Source organism: Myodes glareolus, chromosome 17 (genome assembly GCF_982192425.1).
Source record: "Myodes glareolus chromosome 17, mMyoGla1.1, whole genome shotgun sequence".
Lineage (NCBI taxonomy): Eukaryota > Metazoa > Chordata > Mammalia > Rodentia > Cricetidae > Myodes > Myodes glareolus.
In genome coordinates this window covers 62,217,232-62,242,828 of record NC_142042.1, presented here as the reverse complement: position 1 = coordinate 62,242,828, position 25,597 = coordinate 62,217,232, and the positions used below count along the sequence as shown (strand labels likewise).

Here is a 25,597-nt window from a genome sequence, read left to right as displayed (position 1 = left end):
CGGCAGCTTGGGCTGTGATGGAAGATGGTATCAGAAAGGAAAGAAGCAAGGAAAAGACAGGAAGAAGGCAGAAAAGGCTGCAGTGTCGGCTCAAACAGCAGGTTTGAGACTTCCCTAAGCTGAGAAATCCAAAACCAACCCCAAAGGAAAAAAATAGGTATGCAAAGAACTAAAATGGACCACTCAGCACTGGAGAGGCAGGGAGGTGGAGCTCTGTGAGTTAGGCTAGCCAGGGCACCACAGTGAGACCTCGTCACCAAAAATAAATAAATAAATAAAAGCTAAAATGGAAGTACAGTCATTCCCCAGTGTCTGTACGGGACTGAGTGATTCTAGGACACTTACCACATCTTTTTTTTTTAATTTATGACTTATTTATCTTTATTTTATGTGCATAGGTGTGAAGGTGTCAGATGCCCTGGAACTGGATTTTCAGACAGTTGTGAGCTGCCATGTGGGTGCTGGGAATTGAACCTGGGTCCTCTGGAAGAGCAATCAGTGCTCTTAACCGCTGAGCCATTTCTCCAGCCCCCACTTACCACATCTTAAGAAAAAAAATCAGGATATGCAAGTTCCTCAAATAAAATGACATGGTACATGCACATGATCCATACCCAGCCTCTGGTATGCTTTAAATAATCTCTAGATTATTTAAATGCCTAAGTTAAATGATATCACTTTTGTGTGTTTCTTCTGAGACTAACTCCAGTATGCAGTAGATGCTGCCCTTGAACTGATCCCCTGCCTAGCCTAGCAAGTGCTGGGATTGCAGTTGCAAGCCTTCGTGTGAATAATTGTGCCATACTGTTTAGGAAACAATGACAAAAAAAAATCTACATGTTCAGCACACATACAATTTTTCTCCTTGGTTGAATGCGTAGGTGTGGAATATATATATGTGTGTGTGTGTGTGTGTGTGCGCACACGTGTGCACACGCAACTACACATAAAATAGAAAATCAAACCCAGGGCCTTGCACATGGAGACAAATGTTGTTAGAGGTTTTCACTCTTTTGGGGGGCCCACCACCCAGCTCCCAAATAAATACACACAGAGGCTTATTGTTACCTAAAAATACCTGGTCTTAGCTTAACTTATTTCTAGCCAGCTTTCCTGAACTTAAATTATCCCATCTACCATTTGCCTCTGGGCTTTTTTTTTTTCTTCTGTATATCTTACTTTCCCTCTTCCTCTGTGACTGGACATGTAGCGTCCTCCTCTCCTTGTTCTCTTGCTCCTCCATTCGCTGAGATTTTTCCTATTTATTCTCTCTGCCTGCCAGCCTCTCCTGCCTTGCTATGACAATCATATTATTAGACCAATCAGGTCTTTTAGACAGGCAAAGTAACACAGGCTACATAGAGTTAAACAAATGCAACATAAGAGAATACAACACAACCTTTAGCCTGCATGTATTTTTAACACACTAAAAAAAAAAAAGAGAATACAACACATCTTTGCATCGTTAAACAAATGTTCTACAGCATAAATGAATGTAACACATCTTAAAGTAATATTCCACAACAGACAAATGCTCTATCACAGAGCCACAGCCCACCTTTAATCTTGGGATTCTTTGCAGGCAGCAGCAATGTACAGGTCCGTGTCCTGCATGTATTCATTTATCAGTATTTTAAGAGAATGTTTACTTCTTTCGCTGGGAACCAAGAGCAAGCGAAAGGAACTATGTTGCAGTGAGAGCAAGTCCTTGGACTCTTCTATGAAACCTTTGCAGTTTAATCTCTACAAACCCTTCCACCCACACATGTGTTTCTCTGTGCAGCCATGGGGGTTCTGGATCTCACTCTGCAGGCCAGGCTGGCCTCAGACTCACAGATCCGCCTGTCTCTGCCTCTGGAGTGCTGAGGTTAAAGGTGTGTATCACCACCACCTGGCTAAATGTTATTTCCTTTGAGTTTTTGTTTGCATGTAATGTATGTCTGTGTACCCCCCGAGTACCTGGTGCCTAGGGAGGGTAGAAGTAGATTTGAATTTCCTGGCGCTGGAGTTACAGTGAGCCACCCTGTGGGTGCTGGCAGTTGAACCCAGGCCCTCTGGAAGAGTGTCAGTGCTCTTAACCGCTGAGCCACCTCTCCAGTCCTCAGTTTCTTTTTTTTTTCAGGAATGGAAGAATCATATGATAACAGGGATTTGTAAAGCATGTAAATATGTAGGCTTAAAGTGAGCAGGTTAGCTGGGTGCGTGGTGGTCTGATGTTATCTCGCGGCCCTTGGAGTCTGAGTCAGGAACATCGTGAATCAAGGCAAGTCTGGACAACACAGTCTCCCTCACCTCCTTCCCAAAGCCCCACAATTAAGTGTTCTGTAGGACATGGTTATTTGCCCAAAATAACATAGGCCACCACCAAAAATGCAATTCATTATTACTCATGAAAACTTCCTACTGGCAGATTATAATAGTGGTAATAAATTAGGGGATAATTTGCAGATGTTAGTGCTGAAAAAGAAAGTACAGACAGACATGGCCTCCTTTAAGTTCAATTATGGAATCTGTTCGGTGGATTTTTATTTTCGTTCTTTTCAGAGTCTCATGTATCCCAGGCTGGCATTGAATCTCTGCCCTTCCTGTCTCCCCTTCCTAGATACTGCTATGATGGGAGGTGTCTCTACTGCTGGGAGGTAGTAGGTGTCTCTACTGGCTTTAGAAGTCACAGGATCGGCCTGCTTTGTTATTAGGAAAAGCAGAATATGACAGCAGCCTCATCCTTGGGGAATCTCTGAGCTAATTTCTCAGAGGCATCCTAGGAGATTATGGGGAAACCAAGGCCCCAGCAGGCTGAGGCCATCAGGTGTCTAAGGCTTTGGGGACCTGAGACTCAAAAGGTTCCACAATCAAAAGAGCTTCAAAAGCTGTTCAGCATCTTGGGTTCTTTGGGGGCAGAGTCCCAAGAGCCTGAACTATCTCGTACTCATTTGGTGCTTCTTCATGCTGCCCGCCCTCCAAGCTTTGGAACACACAGGCTTGAGTCACCGCCTCTTGACTCAGCAGGTGACCCTTTAGAACCCTAAGTCCAAGTTCCTAAGTCCTAGTCCCTAAGTTCAAGGCTATACAGGCAGAGCACAGCTCAGGTGGCCAAGTGCTACCTGCCTGAAGCTTTCCATTTGATTCTCAGCACTGTGTTAATGGACGCAGTGGTTGTAATCCCAGCACTAGGCGGGCTGTGGATAGAGTTGGGACCAGAAGTTCAAGATAATGCTAGGCATTGAGTTTGAGGCTAGCCTGGGAAATAGGAGACCCTGTCTCAAAACTGAAAAGAAAACAAAGGAAGGAAGGAAGGGAAAGGGGGAGGGAGGAGGAGGGGGAAGGAGGGAGGGAGGAAGAAAGGAGAGGGAGGGGGAGGGGAAGAAGGAAGGAAGAAAGAAAGGAAGGAGGAAGGAAGGAAGGAAGGAAGGAAGGAAGAAGGAAGGAAGAAGGAAGAAGGAAGAAGGAAGGAAGAGGTTATATATACAAAGCCAGGTTTGCTGGCACAGGCACACACTCCAGCTTCTCAGGAGGTGGCAGCAGCAGGATTACGTGAACTAGAGGGTAGCCAGGACTACACAGTGAGACCCTGTTAGAGAGGGAGACTGGGAATGGGAGCCAGAGGTAGAGCTTGCCTTTAGAGGAGCAGTGACTGGGGGCAAGGAATAAATAGAGGCCGGGGTGACCTCAAAAGAGCAAGCCTGGGAAGCTAATACACCAATACGTTATTTGAGTCTTTTTTGTTGTTTGTTTCTGACTTTAAAATTTCTTATTTAGGGGCTGGAGAGGTGGCTCAGTGGTTAAGAGCACTGACTGTTCTTCCCGAGGACCCGGGTTCAATTCCCAGCACCCACATGGCAGCTCATAACTGTCTGAAAATCTAGTTCCAGGGGGTCTGACACCTTCACACCAATGCACATAAAATAAAAAGTTAAATAAACCATAAAAAATTAAAAAATGTATTTAATTTTATGTTTATTGATATTTTGTGCATATGTATGTCTGTGCACCACATGTGTGCCTAGTGCCCATGGAGGCCTGAAAACAGCATCAAATCCTCTGGAAATGGAGTTACAGATGGTTGTTAGCTGCCACGTGGATGCTCGAAATCGAACTTGGGTCCTCTGGAAGAGCAGCCAGCTCTTAGCCACTGAGCCATCTCTCTGGTCCGTTTTGGGTTTTAGAACATTTTTAAAGATTTTTTTTTAAATTTTATGCGACGGGTATTTTGCTTACATGTGTCTGTGTACATGTGTATACCTACACAGAACAGAAGAAGTTATCACACCCGGGACCCCTGGAACTGGAGTTATGCGTCTCTATGTTGGTGCTGGAAATCAAATCAGGGATTCCCTGCAAGAGCAGTAAATGTGCTCCTAACTGCCGAGCCATCTCTCAGCCCTACAACTAGTTTCTTAAATGCAAACAGAGATGAATTTAGATGCCTAAGGTTGTCCAACTTGTTGGCTCAGCTAGTAAAGGCGCTTGACACCAAGCTTTTTATTCAGTCTGGGACCACAGCCCATGGAATGATGAAACCCACATTTAGTGTGGGTCTTTCTACCTCAAATAACCAAGTCCAGAAACTTCCTCACAGACATGCCCAGAGCCTTGTGTCTTAAGTGATTTTAGGTTCTGTCAAGTTGACAGCACCAAGTACCACAACATGGTGAGCATTTTCCCCAACATCCCTTTCTTTACTATAGTAACTTTAAAAAGTCTTGCCAGTGGTGGTGGCACACACCTTTATCCCCAGAATTTGGGGGACAAAGGCAAGAAGATCTTGAACAGTGAATTCAAGGTCAGTCTGGTCTTCTGATCAAGATCCAGGACATCCAGGGCTGTTACACAGAGAAACCCTGACCTGAGAGGAAAAAAAAATCTTACTTAAGGGTCTGGAGAAATGGCTCAGCAGTTAAGAGTTAAGCCTGCTCTTCAGAGGATCAGTGATGGATTCCCAGCACCCACACAGCAGTTTGCAACTGTCTACAACTCCATTCCCAGAGGATCTGACACCCTTTCTGGTATTCATGGGTATTGCGTGCACATGCATGTGGAACACAGACACACGCAAGGCAGAGCTTACCCACTGACATAAAAAAAATCAAGATAAATCATTTTTAAAAATTATCTTTTTGGGGGGCTGGAGAGATGACTCAGTGGTTCAGAGCACTGGCTATTTCAGAGGTCCTGAGTTCAATTCCCAGCAACCACATGATCTATAGTGGGATCTGATGCCCTCTTCTGTCATAAAGGTGTATATGCAGATAAAGCACTAATATACATAACACAAATAAATAAATCTTTTAAAAAGTTATCTTTTTTAAGGACAGAAAGAACCAGAGGAAACAAACTCCACTGGGAACAGAAGCCAGGAGCAAATCCAACCCTGGGAGCCAACCCAGTCCTGGGACCCTGGCAGACCAGGATTGAGCCAATGACCTAACTCAGATACTGCAACCTCCACCAGAACCAGAGTGGGACTGAACCAGTTGCCTAAGACACAGAGAGAACAAGCTCCACCAGGAGCAGAAGCCAGGAGCAAATCCAGGCTCAGGACACGGGCAGATCAGGATTGTGCCAGCGACCAGATCCAGAGTCAGTGATCTCCACCAGAACAGGTCCAACTCCAAGATAGGGACTTCTGCAGGAGGAGATCCAGACCAGGATTTACAGAAACAGATCAAAGCCAGCAACCTAGGCCAAAGTAGGCCTGAGACAGCAAACTCCAAGGGAGCAGAGCAAAGCACAAGAGCGCTGAGCTACCTCCAGGAACAGGAGTAACCAAAGAGGGAACCAGAACTGTGACACTGACTGTACCACGAGGAACAACCATCTGAGCTTTGGATTCAATGGCACCTAGAACATTATTCAACAGAATCTCAGGCAGCCCCAACCACACCTATTAGAGGAAAAGATGAGTAGAAAAGGTAAGGTTACGTGCTACACCACAAAGAGTAACACAATACCAGTAAAACCTAAAGACCCTACAAAAGCAAGACCTGAACAACCAAATATAGAGGAACCAGAAGAAAATGATCTAAAAAATAACCTCAAGAGAATGTTTGAAATTCTTAAAGATGAAATGAGAAATTACCTTAAAGAAATGAAGGAAAAAACAAACAAAAAAAAAAATGGAAGATAACAGCAACTCACTTAAAGAAAACCAAGAAAAAGAACTCAAAAATATAAAAGAAACTATTCAGGACTTGAAAACTGAGATTAAAAAAATAAAGAAAACACAAGCCAAAGGAATTATAGAAACAGAAATCATGAGAAAAAGATGAGGAACCACAAATGTAAGGATGAACAACAGAATACAAGAAGTGGAAGAGAGAATCTCAAGTGCTGAAGATACAATGGAGGAAATAGACTCATCAGTTAAAGAAAACATTAAATCTAACGAAAGCTTAGCCCAAAATACCCATGAAATATGGGACAACATAAAAAGGCCAAATCTTAGAATAATAGATATAGAAGACGGAGAAGTTCAACTCAAAGGCACAGAAAATTTATTTAACAAAATCATAGAAGAAAACTTTCCCTACCTAAAGAAAGATATGCCTATGAAAATATAAGAAGCTTACAGGACACCAAATAGACTGGATCCAAATTTTTTAAAAAAAGCCCTCTTGCCACATAATAATCAAAACACTAAACGTGCAGAGTAAAGAAAGACTATTAAGAGCTACAAAGGAAAAAGGCTAAGTAACATATAAAGGCAGACCTATCAGAATTACACCTGACTTCTCAGTGGAGACAATGAAAGCCAGAAGGTCATGGTCAAGCATTATGCAGACATTAAGAGACCATGATGCCAGCCCAGACTACTATGCCCACCAAAACTGTCGATCACCATAGAAGGACAAAACAAGATATTCCATGACAAATCTAGATTTCACCAATACCTAGCCACAAACCCAGCCCTACACAAAATACTAGAAGGAGAACTCCAACCCAAGGAAGATGGCTACATCAACAAAAACACAGACAATTGATGATCTCATTACAGCAAATCCCAAAGAAGAAATTAACATCACCAACGATGAAAACTAAATTAACAGGAGATAGCAACCACCGGGCAGTAACATCCCTTAATGTAAATGGACTCAACTCACCCATAAAAAGGCACAGGCTAACAGACTGGATACGAAAACAGAATCCATCCCTCTTCTGCATACTTGAAACACATCTCAACCTCAAAGACAGACATTGTCTCAAAGTAAAAAATTGGAAAAAATATACCAATCAAATGGACCTAAGAAACAAGCATGTGTAGCTATCCTAATATCTAACAAAATAGACTTCAAGCTAAAATCAGTCAAAAGAGACAAAGAAGGACACTTCATATTAGTCACAGGAAAAATCCATCAAGAAGAAATGTTAATACCGAACATCTATGCCCCAAATACAAGGGCACCCTCATATGTCAAAAAACCACTTCTAAACCTTAAATCATATACTAAACCCCACACACTAATAGTGGGAGACTTCAACACTCCCTTCTCACCACTGGACATGTCTATCAGACAAAAAATGAACAGAGAAATAAGAGAAGTAACAGATGTTATGACTCAAATGTACTTAACAGACATCTATAGAATATTCCATCCAAACAGAAAAGAATATACCTTTTTCTCAGCATCTCATGGAACCTTCTCAAAAATTGACCACATACTCAGTAACAAAACAAACCTCAACAAATACAAAAAAATTGGAATAACCCAATGTACCTTATCGGATGACCATGCTTTAAAACTAGAAGTCAACAGCAATACCAATTCCAGAAAACCCACAAACACATGAAAATTAAACAATGCTCACCTGGATCGCCAATGGGTCAAGGAAGAAATAAAGGGGGAAATTAAAGACTTCCTAAAATTCAATGAAAATGACCACACAACATACCCAAATTTATGGGACACAATGAAAGCAGTGTTAAGAGGCAAGTTCATATCACTAAATGCCTACATAAAGAAGCTGGAAAAACCCCACACTAGTGAATTAACAGAACATTTGAAAACTTTAGAACAAAAAGAAGCAAACTCGCCTAAGAGACGGCAGGAAATAATCAAATTGAGAGCAGAAATCAACAAAATAGAAACAAAGAAAGCAATAAAAGAGTCAATGAGAGAAAGAGTTGGTTCTTCAAAAAAAAAAAAAACAACAAAATAGACAAACCTTTATCCAAACTAACCAAAAGGCAGAGAGAGAATATCCAAATTAACAAAATCAGAAATGAAAAGGGGGCCATAACAACAGACTCGGAGGAAATACAGAGGACCATCAGGTCATCTTTTGAAAACCTGTACTCCACAAAATTAGAAGACTTAAAGGAAATGGACAACTTTCTGAATAAATACCACTTACCAAAATTAAATCAAGATGAGCAAATTAAACAGATCTATAACTGCTGAAGAAATAGAAACAGTCATCAAAAGCTCCCAACCAAAAAAACCCAGGACCAGAATTCTACAAGACTTTAAAAGAGAACTAATACCAATACTCCTCAAATTATTCCACACAATAGAAACAGAGGGAACATTGCCACACTCTTTTTATGAGGCTGCAATTACCCTGATACCCAAACCACAGAAAGACAATACTAATAAAGAGAATTACAGACCAATCTCACTCATGAACATTGATGCAAAAATACTAAATAAAATACTAGCAAATCGAATCCAAGAACACATCAGAACCATCATCCATTATGATCAAGTTGGCTTCATCCCACGGATGCACGGATGGTTCAACATACGAAAATCTGTCAACCTAATCCACCATATAAACAAGCTGAAAAATAAAAACCACATGATCATCTCATTAGATGCCGAAAAAGCATTTGACAAAATACAACATCCCTTCATGATAAAGGTCTTGGAGGGAGCAGGGATACAAGGAACATAGCTAAACATAATAAAGGCAATATACAGCAAGTCAACAGCCAAAATCAAACTGAATGGAAACTCCCAGCAATTCCACTGAAATCAGGAACAAGACAAGGTAGTCCACCCTTTCCATACCTATTCAATATAGTTCTTGAGGCCCTAGCCAGAGCAATAAGACACCAAAGGGAGATCAAAGACTGGGATTTTGATGCCCAGTCGTGCTACAAGGACATGTACTCAACTATGTTCATAGCAGCTTTGTTTGTCATAGCCAGAATCTGGAAACAACCTAAATGCCCCTTGATCAAAGAATGGATAAGAAAAATGTGGTACTTTTACCCAATGGAGTACTACATAGCAGAAAAAAATAACAACAGTTTGAATTTTACAAGAAAATGGATGGAACTAAAAAACATTATTTTGAGTTAGGTAACCCAGACACAGAAAGACAATTATCACATGTACTCACTCATAGATGGTTTTTAAACATAAAGCAAAAAAAAAAAACAGTCTACAAACCACAATCCCAGAGAACTTAGACAACAATGCGGACACTAAGAGAGACTTACATAGATCTAATTTACATGGGAAGTAGAAAGTAGAAAAAGACAAGATCTCCTGAGTAACTTGGGACCTTGGGGACCTTGGGGGAGGATTGATAGGGGGAGGGGAGAGGCAGGGAGGAGAGCAGAGAAATAAATAAATAAATAAATACAAAAAAGTTATCTTTTTAAATAGATTTGTCTTTATTCATGTATATCTGTATGCACGTATACGCCTGTGTGTGAGAGCCAGAAGAGACTGACGCCCTGTGCTGGAGTTACAGGTGGTTGTCAGCTACCCTAGGTGGGTGCTGGGAACCAAATTTGGGTCATCTGGAAGAACAGGCAGTGTTCTTCTGTGTAGTCATGGCTGGCCTGGGACTTGCTGTATAGACCAGATTGGCCTCACAGCAATCCACCTGCCCCTGGCTCCTATGTGCTGAGTTTAAAGCATATACCACCACACCTGGCTTTTAGTAACTTCCTTCACTTTTCCTAATCTTTAGGGCTGGTTGTAGAACCTGACTAGTCCCTATGCTTTTGTTGAGGAGCCACTTAGGTATCTTAACTTATTCTGGTATATCTTAGATGCTACCTAAGATGTTTGTAGGCACAGGGATCTCCAGGTGGCTCTTGTTTCAGCCTTCCAGTACTCCTTGTGATCACCAGGATTTTAATTCTTTGTTTCTCAAGACTTTTCAAGTTCCTGCTTTTCCTTTCAGTCCAGTGATTACTATATTTATGATACTTCAGTAACCTCACGGCTAATGTGTGGTATTGGCTGGACATGCACATTTGCCAAAGAGCAATTTACCAACACGAAGCCTAGTTCGTGGGAGCTGTTTGGTCTTCTAATCACTAACTTGAAGAACTTGCCTGCAGATGCAGCATTAGGCTTCAGCCCCACTCCCAGGTCAGCCCCTCCTGTCTTAGCCCCCTCCTGCCTGAGCCTTCTGAGGAGTTGTAGGCATAAGCTACCATGCTTAGCTGAGAAGCTAGTGTTGAACGCAGGTAATTACTTTTTGTGGCTTTGGTTCATCAACCACCACCCCAGTACTGGGACTGAGCCCAGGGCCTCACACATGCTATGCAAGTGTATATCCTCTAGCAAGTTCTTTACATTAAAAGTATTTAGTTTTAAAAACCTATTGTATGGGTGTAGCATGAATAATAAAAAAAACAGAGATAGACATTGGGGTTCAAGCTGAAGACCAGAAAAGCAAAGCTGCCAGCCACTGACTCTTACTTCTACCTCAGAGTGAAATGGGTGACATCTTTTCTCCATAAATCCTCAGACTGAGGACTAACTGAGAGCTGTCTTCTCCCATCTTAGATTCTTCTCTAGTGCTGGGATTAAAGGCGTGCACCAACACCAACTGGCCTCTGTGGCTAACTAGTGTGGCTGCTGGGATTAAAGGTGTGTGCCACCACTGTCTGGCCTGTATGGCTGACTAGTGTGGCTGCTTTGCCCTCTGATCTTCAGGCAAGTTTTATTTATTAAAACACAAATAATGTACCACTATATTTGTCTAAAGTAAAAAAAGGAGGGTATAACTAATATAAGAAGAACTATATGCAATAAGTACAGTAACTATATACAATACATACAGGCAATAAATATATCAACAATGTCTAGTCCATTTGCATTTGACAAATTCAGAGAAAATACTCCATATCTATTTTGGTGAGTCCAAAGTCTTGTACCTAATTTCTTTTCTTTTTCTTTCTTTCTTTCTTTCTTTCTTTCTTTCTTTCTTTCTTTCTTTCTTTCTTTCTTTCTTTCTTTTTTTTAAGATTTATTTAGGGGCTGGAGAGATGGCTCAGAGGTTAAGAGCATTGACTATTCTTCCAGAGGTCTTGAGTTCAATTCCCAGTAACCATATGGTGGCTCACAACCATCTATAATGAGATCTGGTGCCCTCTTCTGGCCTGTAGGCATACATGCAGACAGAACACCATATACATAATAAAAATTTTATTTATTTATTTATACTATATCCTGCCTGTAGGCCAGAAGAGGGCAGCAGATCTTATTATAGGTGGTTGTGAGCCACCATGTGGTTGCTGGGAATTGAACTCAAGATCTCTGGAAGAGCAGTCAGTGCTCTTAACCGCTGAGCCATCTCTCCAGCCCCTAATTTATTTTCTATCATAACTTGCTTTCTGCATCTGGCAAACAAGGAAAACTACTACTATCTAGTCTTCCTTCAACTCCATCAGAGACCCAAGAAGGAAATATTAACTGAGTAACAGGAAGTGCAAGCAGGCGACTTCCAAAAAAAGTGTGAGAAGTGACAGAAACAGCTGGCTGCCTTGATGGTCCCCCAAAGTTCTTCTGCAACATTGGAGTATCCATCTTTGGCTTGCAGGCCTAGAATATGCAACATTTTTTCTGTGAAGAAGGATATTCTTTTTTTCTTTTTTTAAAGACTAAATAGGGTTTATTGAGGGAAGCAGATGAGCAGAAGCCAGTGGTACGCACCAGGTTATTACTATCCCACAGGGGTAGCTGCTTCATGGCTTGCTTGCTAAAGGAGAGGAGCATGCAGCCCTGACAGGGTAAGGACAGCTCTGTCTGGGGTGTAGCATGCAGAAAGTTCTGCAGTACCCAGGAATGTTAATGTCACTTGTTGCATGGCTCTCTCAGTTCAAAGCAGGATATTCTGAAGGGTTGTCCCACCCTGTCTTGACAACACTTGCCAGTCACTCTCTTTTGTGTCCTGCTTGTCCAATTAGGACAGCATACCCTTAGCAGTCCAGGCAAGGGCATTTTCTTGCCCAGTGGCTTACTTCTGCCACAAAGATAGTAAACTCCATGTGGAGTTTCTTTGATGTCCATTTTCTTCTCTGAAGCAGATTGAGGCTGCCAGGAGCAGACATGTCTCATTGTCATGAAAAAAAGAGCATATGTTATTAAAACATCTAAAATGCTATATTCTGTAGATCTTTGAAGTGTTTAGGGAGGACCTGTCAATTTAAAATATATATTTGTTTGGCCTTGAAAATATATCTAATTTGACTACAAGTTCAATTTTAATAGGTGATTAACTACTAACTGCATTTCCTTATTGTCTTAAACAGTTGGTAATAATAATTTTGAAGGACTAGAAATTTATATTATTAAGTGAGTTGTTTAGGTATAATATGTTGAACAAGAGTAGAAATGTATGTACAGTATGTGTGCTATGTATATGAATGGGATGATGCTTATACCAGATTATATCTTGTAACAATAAATAATGAAGTCAACTCTGTATCACCTTATAAATTCAGCAGTTTCAATATGCAAAACAACTCTTTCTGCATATGCAAATCGGTAACTATGTTGAGAGATTCTTTAAAATCCTTTGGTACTGCTGGGCAGTGGTGGTGCATGCTTTTAATCCCAGCACTCAAGAGGCAGAGGCAGGTGAATCTCTGTGAGTTTGAGGCCAGCCTGGTCTACAAAAGCTACAAGGAAACCTTGTCACAAAAAAAAAAAAACCAAAAATAAATAAATAGATAATCCTTTAGAACCATGAACATGTAATATGAGTACCAATAGCATGTAATACTGACTTTTGGACAGAATCATAAGGGCTTTAATCCAATCCACTTTACTTAAATTTTCTTATTTGTAACCCTCCTTTCCCGATTTATTTGCATCAGTATAGAATATAGGGGCACCAATTATTGGTGTTTTCTGTACAATACGAGGAAGGATCAAGTTAGTTCTCTCTAGTTGAATTCTCTTGCTTTTGGGATAGTTGTTATTAACCTCTCCCACAAAAATTACTACGAACTCTTTGCCAGGGTTCCTTTTCTGCCCATAATTTGTCAATTTCATTGTTATAAAAAGATACTGTAATTTCTGCTGGGTCTATTTCTGCTAACTGATGACAATTTCCCTTTTAGAATTAACTCTTGAGAACTTTTCCACATACGTTTTAATTTTTTTACTCTGTTTAAATGATAAAAAGATTCACCCTAAGATAATATCTTCCCTCTGCATTAAAATTTCTGTAGGGGAATGTTTGGAGGGTACTATGACCAGAATGCAGTTAAGATTCAGATCCACACGATCCGATCTACTTGTGCCTTCTGTAATTTTTCATCAATCAAAGTCAATTCTTTCTCAGTTTCAGATAATAATTTCCTGGGATTAAGTCATTGTCAGCATTTAGAGTTTTGTTTAAATTAATTAGTTCATCAGATTTTATTCCAATAGTGGGCCATAGATGGGAACTGTCTCCTAGAAATCTTTGAAAGTCATTAAGAGTCTACAATCAATCTCTCCTAATTTATACCTTTCGGAATCTAATTTTTTATAAACCTATTTTATAAATTAAAATAATTAATAGAATCTCTCTTTGTATTTTTTTCAGGAGTACTTCGTAATCCCCAGCGAGGCAAAACTTTCTTTACTTCTTCAAGCATTCTTTCTAAAGTATCTTCATTTGAATCATATAGTAAAATGTCGTCCATGTAATGGTAAACTATAGATTCAGGAAATTGCTTACTTATCATTTCCAATGGCTGCTGTACAAAATACTGGCACAGAGTGAGGCTATTTATCATTCCCTGTGGGAGAATCTTCCATTGATATTTCTTAGCAGGCTGAGAATTATTATAAGCAGGCACTGTGAAAGCAAAATTTTCTCTGTCTTTTTCTTGTAAAAGTGTATTGAAGAAACAATCTTTTAAATCAATAACTATAAGAGGCCATCCTTAGGCAATAGAGAAGGCAAAGGAATGCTAGACAGTAGATAGCCATTGACTGAATCACCTTATTAACAGCTCTTAGATCTGTTACCATTCTCCATTTTCCAGATTTCATTTTAACAACAAATACAGGAGAATTCTAAGGGCTGGTTGTTTTGTCAATATGATGAGCATCTAGTTGCTCCTTTACCCACTGTTCTAAAACCTTAGTTTCTGTTGTTAAAGGCCATTGTGCAATGCATACAGGTTTGTCTGTCAACCATTTTAAAGGTAGGGTTGTTGGTGCCTTTGGAAGATCAGCAGCTGTTGTGCCCTGTACAACCTGAATGGTCGGTGACTGTTCTTTATAATATATTGCAATATTTTCCCCAGAAACATAAGTTAATTTATGGTTTGTTTCTAAGATTGGGAGAGTGTTAATCTGAATATTCCATTGCTGTAACAAATCACAACCTCACGAATTCATTGCTATGTTAGTCACATATGGTTTTAATTTTCGTCTCTGTCCTGGCCCTACATTCGACCCATCTCATGTTCTTCTTTGCCTGAGATAAAGTTCCAGTCCCTAAAAACTGAACACTTATGTCCTGAAGAGGCCAATTCAGATGCCAAGATTCTGATGAAATTATTGATACATCTGCACCTGTGTCTACCAGACCTTCAATGACATCATTTATTCATCTTTAATTTTGGTCTTTGTTCATTTATGTGTGTACTCGCTTTATTGTTTCTCCTGATTTTTTTCTCTTCTATACCTATTCTACTATCCAGAGCAGTATGGTTTCTTACAATATGCACTAGGTTCTTTAATTGCTCTGGGAAGGAGTTTCCTCTACCATGGCAGTAAATTACTGAACTGGATTTGGCATAGGGGCCTGCGAAAGGCCCCTCAACGAGTTTCCCAATGCAAAGGGTTATCTTGAATATCTCTTGTGGACCTACATTCATTAGTCCAATGCCTGCCTTTGCCTCACCTTCTGCATAATCCAGACAGGAGGGGCATGCTTAATGGATTATTCTTAGAAAAAACATTGGATCACCCTGTCTACAGTCCCTTTTTAGATGAATTTGTTTGCCACAATTAAAATACTTGACATTTAAGATTTTCTTCAAACCTCTGGAAATCACCTCTCTTATCCAAGTATCATCACAGTCATGAGATTCAATATTAACTGTATCTCATATCCATTTCTCCAAAGGTGTTGACCTTGCCTTTAACGGCCTAATTATCCTTTTGCATTAAGAATTAGCATTTTCAAAAGCCAGAGATTCAATTATTATTTGTCTAGCTCCTGAATTTCGTATCGTTCTATTTACTATGGATGTCAACCTTTGTAAGAAATATGTGGGTCCTGTCTGACTTTAGTAAATGATTCAATTCTATTTTCTACTTATTCAATTCTGTCCCAAGCATTTAAAGCTGCTGCACGGCACAAAGCCAGGATGTGACCATCATATAGAGATTGCCTTTCTACAGTGGCTTAATGTCCTTTTCCAAGAATTTGATCTTGGGAGATTTCCATACCTCTAGCTTCACTCTGTTGTTCAAGTCTTAGCCTCTTCTCTGAACGAGATACTCCATTATAATTGTAGACCAAGCTCTAAAAGAGCTTTAACCAACTTTATCCAATCTTTAGGGGTAATTCTACTACAAACTGACCATGAGTTTAACATTTGCCATTAAGAGACTATTGTTTCCTTGAATCTCCTTAAATCTAAAATCGGTACAGGAGTCTATTCAGCTCCTACTCTATCATTTGGCAATCCCTGAAAGGTTACTGGATATATTAAGGTTGTTTATTTGAAAACCTTAGGATAGTCCTCTTTATTCTTTTTGGTGATAAGAAAGAAAAACCTAGCCTGTAGGGATTTGACCTCATTTATGTGTAACTGGTCTATGCCGTTTTTTTCCCATGAATTTGGGCATGAAATGTAGCACGAATAATAAAAACCCAGAGACAGATATTGGAGTTCAAGCTGAAGACCAGAAAAGCAAAGCAGTCAACCACTGGCTCTTACCTCTACCTCAGACTGAAATGGGCGAGATCCTTTCTCCACAAATCCTCAGACTGAAGACTGAGAGCTCTCTCCTTACATCTTAGATTCCTCTCTAGTGCTGGGATTACAGATGTGTGCTACGACTGCCTGGTCTGTATGGCTGATCAGTGTGGCTGCTTTGCCCTCTGATCTTCAGGCAAGCTTTATTTATTAAAACACAAATAATACACCACTATATATGGGGGCTGGAGAGGTGATTCCCAGAACCCACATGACAGCTCACAGCTGTCTGTAAGTTTAGTTCCAGGGGATCTGACACCCTCACACAACATATACAGGTAAATACCAATGCACATAAAAATTAAAAAAACTTTTGTATGTTTATGCTTGCATGTGTGTATGGGTGCATGTGTACCACAGCTCAATTGTGGGCTTCTTGTTTGCAGTGGCCAGATTAGGAGGCCCTCAAGCTTTCTGGGATTCTTCTGGCTCCACTTCCTATCTCACAGTATGAGTACTGGGATTACAAATGTGAGCTTCCACTGCATGTTTCTGAAATTTCTTCCCAGAGGGAGACATAAATGGTGTCTACCCTTCTTCTTAAGGTCCCCATGACAAACCAACAAACTGAGGTAGGATTCCTCCAAAGTTCACTCTGAGAATCAGTGGGTTTCCTTAAAGAGCACAGGTGAGAGGTTACTTAAAAGGGTATGCTCTTCCCACAGCAGGCTGCACCTGAAAGCCTTTATCCAGCACGCCCCTCCCTCGGCCATGCAGTTAAGGCTACATGCAGCTACAACAGGTGGTAAGGAGCTGTGGCCATCAGGTGAGAACCCTGTGCAGGGGACATAAGCTGTCAGTAAGCCCAGCTGGAATGGTCTTTCACAAGACACAGCTGACGGTCCTGAGGAGGCAGCAACACTGTTTATGTTTGGTCTTGTTCATATCCTCCACCCTTCTTACTCAGCCACCTTCAGCCTGGTACTCCTTACACACCAAAGAAAGAAACGGAATGACAGGGTGGTGGTGCATATCTTTAATCCCAGCACCCATGAGGCAGAGGCAGGTGGATCTCTGAGTTCATGGCCTGGTGTGGGAGAATTGTCTGTATTCTGTTAATCGTTTGGGAGGCAGAGCCAGAGGCAGAGAGATCTCTGTGAGTTCAAGGTGTGGTAGCACACATCTTTAATCCTAGCACTGGGGAGGCAGAGAAAGGAAGATCTCTGTGAGTTCAAGGACAGCCTGGCCTACAGAGGGAGTTCCAGGACAAAGATACACAGAGAACCTGTCTCAAAAAGCCAAAAGTTAAAAGTAAAAATAAAAGAAATAGAGGTCAAAATAAAGACACATAAAGATGAAAAGTACACAGAGAATCTGGATACTGTATATTACTGTGCTCTCTTTGAATTGTTTGAATGCTGAGGAAGGAGCAACAGCTGTTAAAAGGTATTTGCTTATAAATGCTGCAGAATTAATCCAAGATAGGTATTTTGAAAATACCTTGACTTCAAAACTGAAGCTAAAAGGTATGTCACTTTGGAGAAGAGATTTTTCTTTTGTTTCCACAGGAAATGAGAAGCTGTGGATTCATTCTGAGTTAAGAAAACTCAGGTTTGATCAAGGAAGACCATCTGAGAAATTTCTGGTAGGAACAGATGGCCCAGATGTCTGAGTTCTACATCCAGAACAGATTCAAGACTGCTGCCTGAGATGATCAAGACTCACAGGATACTCCAGTAAGGACTTGATCATAATTCAAAATTTTCTTTAGGTCCCCATAAGATTATCAGTGTCCCCAACCAGCTGGAGTAGCCTGGAATACTACGCCCACATTCCCAAAAAATGGACTATGGATATTTTCCTTTGTTTAAAACAAAAGGGGGAGGATTGATGTGGGAGAATTGTCTGTATTCTGTCAATCATGTTTTAAATAAATGCTGATTGGCCAGGCAGGAAGTATAGGTGGGTCAACCAGACAGGAAGTAGAGGTGGAGCGATGAGAACAGGGGAATTCTGGGAAGAAGCCCATTCCCCGGAGTCCTGCCCAGATCACCAAAGAAGCAAAATGTGAGCTGCCCCACTGAGAAGGGTACTGAGTCATGCGGCTAACATGGATAAGAACAATGGGTTGATATAAGCTACAAGAGCTAACAAGTAGACTGAGCTAATGGGACAATCAGTTTATATCTAATGTAGATTCTCTGTGTGATTTTCTCTGGAACTAAACGGCTGGGGGACCGGGTGAGACAGAAACCTCAATGAGCCCAGCCCTCATGTTACAATGGCCAGCCTGGTCTACAGAGCAAGTTTCAGGACAGAGAAACCTTGTCTCAAAACACCAAAAAGGAAAAAAAAAAAAAAGAAAAAAAAAAAGGAAAAAAAGGAACCCTGTCTCAAAATAAAAGAAAATAAAGACACTGAGGTGAGATCTAGGCGCTGGGACTGCGCACACACCTTAACTTTAGTTTGACTGGTTCACTGTAACAGAGACAGCAGAAACATTCTTTACCGAAAACTTCAACAACACTAACATTTTATTAAGAAATGTCTTTATTTAAATGATAGTAAAAAACTGTATATATAATATAGATCTGCATAGGTATATGTACATAAATGCTCATTCACACACATGTACACACAAGCTTGCTCATTAGAATGGAACTATTTTATCCTAAATAAAAAAGAAACTTTTATTTAAGTTTTCTACAATTTTTCTGTACACAAAGCTGCCAGACAACTTGAAGAACAAGAGGACACTGTAAAGATTCCTGGGCATCCGCCTCTAAGTGGCCTTGGCAGAGGATACATTGGGCAAGGCCAGGGAGTGGAGCTGCTACTGTAACAGTTGACATCGCAAGACAGCAGAAACCAAGTGGGGACACAGATAGAAAGTATAACCTAGTTAATTCGCAGAAACAAATCACCTCAGAGCAAAACGTGGTGGGGGAGGAGGAAAGAAAAGAGGAGCCCCTCAGATTAGAGGTGATCAACTAATTAATTACATTCCAGGGCCTGGCAAAGCCTTCCTAAGATGAGAGCCGAGGAATGGAAGAGACAGAAGTAGTGGGGAGGGGGACAGGAAAGACACAGAGGTCACAATTTCATGACTGTAACAAATCAACTTACTACTGCAGAGTTTAGGACTATCTTCCTCCCCCAGCCCCAGAGAGGTTAAAGTCTTCAAAAGGAGAGCATCAGAGGCTCAAGGCTATTAAATCTAACGCACATCTTTCCTGTTAGTAAAGGAAACAGAGCGTGACTCCAACGGGGTTAGAGCCAGTCTGTCACGGTGACACATCTGTAAGCCCAGGGCATGAGAGACTATGACATCAGACTGCCGTGAGTCTGAGGCTAGCCTAGGTTGCACATTGAGTTCCAGATCAGCCTGGCTAGAGAGAGAGAGAGAGAGAGAGAGAGAGAGAGAGAGAGAGAGAGAGAGAGAGAGAGACCCTGTCTCGAAGCAAAACAAAACACAAAAAGGAGGTAAGAAGTTAAAGTGCATACTGGTGGTCTTGACAGAAACATCTGTCTGCATGAGGAGAGAAGAGAAAGCTGGTCTCCAGTAACTGGGACAAAAGTGACCCCTGCTCATTGTCAGACTCTGACAGGAGTTCACCATGTGCCTCAGCCCTTCCAGCCCTGGAGGTGGCTGACGTAGGGGACAGCCACACAAGCTTTCTCAGAATGAGTTATTTCTCGCATGGTGAGGTCCTGAGCTGGGGAAGCAGAGGTTCAGAGCTCAGTTCCACAGCCCCTCACCTGGGCTCTTCCCTGTCCAGAAGCCTAGAGGCTTTTCCTTTGAGACAGGGTCTAACTGTGTAGCCCAAGCTGGCCTGGAACTTACAGAGATCCACCTGCCTCCGCTTCCTGAGTCCTGGGACTAAATATATGCTTCACTACATCCATCTCTGAGGGTTTTTCTAAGTGTCAAGGCAGCTTCAACAGGAGGAAAAGACAACCGGTCACGGAGGGCAGCTCACTTTGGTCGCTATGCACAGACCATGGAGTCTTTGCATTTACCCGCTGGCTTCCCCAAGAGCATGAACCAGCGCCTTAGGCCTCAACTCTCATATTTTCTCTTATTCAATGTTTTCGTATTCCCTGCTCCCTAGTAGATTAAGGGGATTAAACAAACCCTATCTTTGTATTTAATAAGCTTCCAGGTTATCCCAGAAAATTTAGAGCTGAACCGCAAAGAGAAAACTGGGAAAGATCATTATGCATTTACATACATTTATACTAATACACATGCACCCAGAAAAGGGATATAAAAACTATCTGTTGCCAGGTACCTTTAATCCCAGCACTCAGGAGGCAGAGACAGGTGGGTCTCTAAATTTGAGGCTAGCCTGGACTATATAGCAAGTTTCTTGTCAGTCAGAGCTACACAGTGAGATTCTATCTGGAAAAATACAAAAATACATATACATCTGACAGAGTATCTTTTAAGGCACAGAGTTCAGAGCAAACCCCCTCAGGCCACTCTCTCCTATACCAGCATGAGGGCTCTGCTTTGGCATTACAATGATAAACCCCCACAGAAGCAGAATATGGAGGGAAGGCACATTTGTACATTTGTCATGAAATTCCCTGAAGGCAGGAAGAACAGAAGTTGTAACATTTTTTTTTTCTTTTTTTTTTTCGGAGGGGGGAACACTTACAACTCAGATGCAAATGTGGGGTTACATCCCTGAATTAGCACAGCACAGCACTCACACAGCAGCTGCCCTGGAGCCGAGTCCCTAGGCTGGCATTCCACTGAGCTGCAGCCCTGGACAGCTCATCTGCTGATTTTCAAATACCCAGCCTTCGCAATCAGCTGGACCTCTTCACCCCGAAGATCCAGTCCAAACGTGGAGCTCACACTTATAGTCCCAGCACTCAAAAGGCTGAGGCAGGAGGATTGCCCTGAGTTTGAAGTCAACCTACAGAGTGAGGCCCTGTCTTTAAAAAGCAACAAACTTACAAAGGCTGAGCTAGAAGGCTACATGAAGTCAGGAAATAGTCTTATATTTTCATTTCTCCTCCGCAATTCCTTGTGCATCCGTGTGGGGTATATGCCTGTGTGTGGAAGGGAGATGAGAACCTTGGGTGTCCTCTTCCATTACTATTGTGCTCCTTTGAGACAGTGCCGTCATGTAGCTCAGTGTAGCCTCTAACTCCTGAGCCTCTTGCTTCAGCCTCTCAGGGCTGGGATTTCACATGTGTCCCATGCTTGGCTATCCAATACCTAAATTTTTAACTAACTGAAAGAGTCTTCTCCCACACCCCTTCATCTTCATGACAGTTTAACTGAAAAGCAAAACCTAGTTCCTTCTTGAGATGAACAACGGAGACCTCATGTTCAAAATTAACTTGGAACAATGAAGCAGGCTCCCCTAAAGTAGAAGCTCTGCTCAGAGGGGAGGACTAGAAGGGCAGATCCATCCTCAAAGTAACGACCAAGGTAATGAGGTGGTTAGGCGTGGACAGTCTGCAGTTACTCTCCATCCCCTTAAAAGGTGGGAGGGAGTTAAAGTCAACATATGCTCCAAGAATGTAAACAAAAGTCATCTAAATGGAAACTCCCTCCCTCATGGAAACTAGTTAGCCATGGTTCTGAAATGCCACCCACAACAGCTTACTGCTAGCATCCCATTCCCCAGGTATCTCAGAGGAGCGCGACAGCAGGAGCAGACACAGCTCCATCCTTAGCCACACACAGACTCCTCCACCATGCTTCCAGACACTCTCGAGGCACTAGAACAATCTCTGATGCTCAGACACACAGAGCAGACCTAGTCAGGGTGCCAGCAGCCAAGAGTCATTTGAAAACAGCTATTTTTGCCTATAAACCTCTAACAATCAATTCTGTTTGTTAATTTTGAGTTAGAGAATTCTGTTTTCAATCTATTTTGAGCCAAAAATGAATCTACACCTCTGGAACACCACACAAATTATTACACTAATCAAGGTAAACAGAACCATGTTAACTGTCAAGCTTTTTCCAGGCTAAAAATACCCATTTTCTTCATGATCACTAATTAGGAAACTGTATTCTCAACAGTCATTCAGGTGTGCACTCTGGCTTCTTTTAATTTCCAATAAAAAGTCTACGTGGCCTTTCCCTCTGCTATCAGGTAACTTTCCCCCTTAGGGGAGACGGGGTGGGGGGTAAGTTAACCTCAAACGTGTTAAATAATCAAGGATGGTCCTCAACCTCTGATCTCTTGCCTCCCTCTACCAGTTCTGAGATTATCAACATGTACTATCACATCCTGTTTAAACTTTTAAAAATATTGTTTTTTGCTGTCCTAGGGATTGAACTTAGGACCTCATAAAATGACAAGCAAGGGTTCTTTCTGAACTATAGTCTCAGCCCTTTCTTTTCTCTTTAAGACTGGTGTCTCAGCTAGGGTGCACACCTCTGATCCCAGCACTGGAGAGGCAGACGCAGTCAGATCTCTGTGAGTTTGAGGCCAGCCTGGTCTACAGAGTAAGTTCCAGGACAGCCAGGTTTACACAGAGGAACCCTGTCTGGGGGGGAGGGGGGAATAACAGGTGTCTCTGTGGCTCCATGCTGTCTTAGAGAGCTCACTATGCTGAGAGTCCAGGCAACCTCCTGCAGCAGCCTTCGGAGCTGGGATTATCAGCATGAGCCTCAACGCTCAGCTGCCGTGTTTTTGAGACAGGTTCTTACACTGTAGTTCAGGCTGGCCTCAAACTCATGTCAACTCTCTTGCTGTAGCCTCCTGAATGCTGAGATTACAGGCAAGAGCACGGCGCCCAGCTATACAAACAAACACCACTTCATGTTAATAACAGAGACCTGCCCCAATCCCACCTCAACAACCCATCACTGAAAATCTTTGCAAAAAGTGTCTGAGCAGAGTAAGAGAGAGGGGAAGACAGCAAGGGCTCGGCTGTATGGCTCTCTGCTCTGTGGCAGTGACCCCTGTCCCCTTTGTCACCTTAAGGCACAGAGTTCTATTGGCCCACATTAGCAAAAGCAGCAATATACTCATTCGCAGTCCACAGAAGCAAGCCTGCGCAGTGCTGGCCTTCGTCTCTACCACACCCCTTTCTCTGGCCATAGGATGATAAGCGTTACAGGAAAGCACCAATGTCCCACGTGACACACAGCATTCAACCCAATTTATACAATTTAAAAGTTCAAACTTGATTTATATAAACAGATGTTTAGAAACGATGTTCTGATGACCCTCCTGATTGTAGTCTTACACAGTTTCCATCTCAGGACCAGAGCCTCATTCTGAGACCGCCCAGTCTCAGGAGGGACGCAGGCTTTACACACACACTCCACCTCACATAAGTAAATTTTCTTTCTGGCATTAAAAGTTTGATGTTAACTGGTTTTCTCTTTGCTTTCCTTATCCTCATTTTTGTTGTGTACATACAGTACCAAAGGAGGAGCCTAGGACTTCCTTGCATGCTAAGCACCATGTTATCCCACTGAGCAATGCAATGTCCTCAGATTTTTTGCTATTGTTAGTTAGGGTCTATGTAGCCCAGGCTGGCTGGGAACTCACTATGTGGACCAGGCTAGTTAGAACCCCAAAGACCTGCCTGCCTCTGCTTCCCGAGTGCAAGGATGAGAGTCACCAAGTCTAGCCATTCTGTTTCTTTTTTAAAGAAAAATCTTACAATAGTCAAAGCTGACCTTGAACTTGCAGTGATCCTCCTGTCTCAGTCTCATAAGTGCTGGGATTACAAGCATGCGACACTATGCCTGGTTTAATTTTGGTTTTTGTTTTTTTTAACTGATATCTAAGCTATGAACATACAATTTATTGGCAATCACAAGTCAGCTTTTTTTTTTTTTTTTTTTTGAGATAGGGTCTCTGTATGTAGTGCTGGCCATCACATTAACTCTCTTTGTAGACTAGGCAGGTCTCAGATTCACAGTTATGCACCTGTCTCTATCACCTGAGTGCTGGAAGAGGTGTGCACCACTACACGATTTAATTTTCTATTCTTGCATTAAGGCCCCACATTGTAGCCCAGGCTGCACTGTAATTCACTATGAAGCTCAATTTGGCTTCAATCTTGTGGTAGTCTCATGATCCTGAAGGGTGAACCTTGGCGTTTAACGAACTTACTTAACTTTTTAATTTTTATTTGTATGTATATGTGAGGGTGTTCACATAGGCCAGAAAAGGGCATCTGGCCCTCTTTCACCGAAGGAGTCCCTTTAGCTCCTGCTGACCTCACGCTCACTGGCTCTGTCTCGGTTTCCTGAGCGTTGGCATTACAGGTATGTACTACCATTCCTAGCCCATAGATTCCTTTTCAGTGGATTAACTAGGAGCAGCTCGTGTGCTTGCTTTCTTAGAAATGTATGGTAGCTTTGGCCGGGCGGTGGTGGCCTTTAATCCCAGCACTCGGGAAGCAGAGGCAGGCGGATCTGTGTTTTGAGGCCAGCCTGGTCTACAGAGTGAGTTCCAGGACATCCAGGACTACAGAGAGAAACCCTATCTTGAACTCCCCCCCCAAAAAAAAATGGAAAGAGAAAGGAAGGAATGTACGGTATCTTCCTCATCCTCGCAAAGAGTCTTCCTACAACCGTAGCAGTTCATAAACCTAAGGCAAACTTCAAATCACTTGGAAATCTCAGGAATTTTAGGAATTAAAGGCTCTTGGTATATATGTATTACAAGTATTATCTTAAAATCTTTTGATATAAAGTTAATTTTTTTTTATAAAAAAAAAAAATCAACCCTCAATGCTCAGTACTCTGTTTAAAGCAAGGACGTGAGCTGAGAGATTTGGTCCTGGTCCTTTGGTCCCTTAGATGCCCCTAATGTGGCTCTGAGCCTCCAGCTGCACATAAAGCTTTCCTGGCCCAGGCACTGAGCCCTGCTACTGTTCCCTTCTTAAAGACAGTCTTAATTTGTACACAATGCTTGCCCTCTGTATTTTCTTCTTAAAAATAAGACGAAGAAGCCGGAGCCGTGGCTCAGGCAGCTAGGAGTCCCAGGGGTTGTGGGTTCGAATCCCGCCTGGTGTTGATGATATCAATGATATCAATGACGATACTCGACCAATCAGTCGATCGATGGTCGTTATCGATATCGGAAAAAAAAAATAAGACGAATGAGTGCAAGTTGTGGCCTTTGCGTGTTAAGATGAAGCGGTTTCTATGGAAACACTCGTGTGAGGCTCTGTGGTCCTTCCTGACTTCATCACTTCTGCTGCTCTTTCTTCTACTGCCCCTTCTGTCACCACTACAGCATCCACTTCAGCTACCTCCTCAACCACGGTGAACTCAACTCCGTTGGGCTGCTGTCGCGCCATGGCCTCCAGCTTGAGGCGGTACTGTTCTGCCTCCTGCTCTTTCTTGAGAAGCTGGTGTCTGTACTCCTGGGCTCTTCGATTGGCCTCCTGGAGCTGCTGCTGCAGTAGCTCTCGTTCGCTGCCTTCCTGTAGAGTAAACAGCGTCACTACAGTGAGAATTCCTGATAACATAGTATCCAGATTGTAGAC

The 25,597-nt window shown here is 42.0% G+C and overlaps 1 protein-coding gene across 2 annotated transcripts in view; it reads right to left on the bottom strand.

Annotated features, from left to right (window-relative positions):
- Positions 1–18,646: 18,646 nt before the first annotated feature.
- Gabpb2 (GA binding protein transcription factor subunit beta 2) overlaps positions 18,647–25,597 on the bottom strand; it is a 35,787-nt gene continuing 28,836 nt past the window's right edge. For both annotated transcript variants that reach the window (XM_048427963.3, XM_048427964.3), the window contains exon 8: positions 18,647–25,534. In XM_048427963.3, coding sequence (XP_048283920.1) covers positions 25,235–25,534 — 300 coding nt within the window. In that variant the 3' untranslated portion in view covers positions 18,647–25,234. The remainder of the gene's footprint in view (positions 25,535–25,597) is intronic.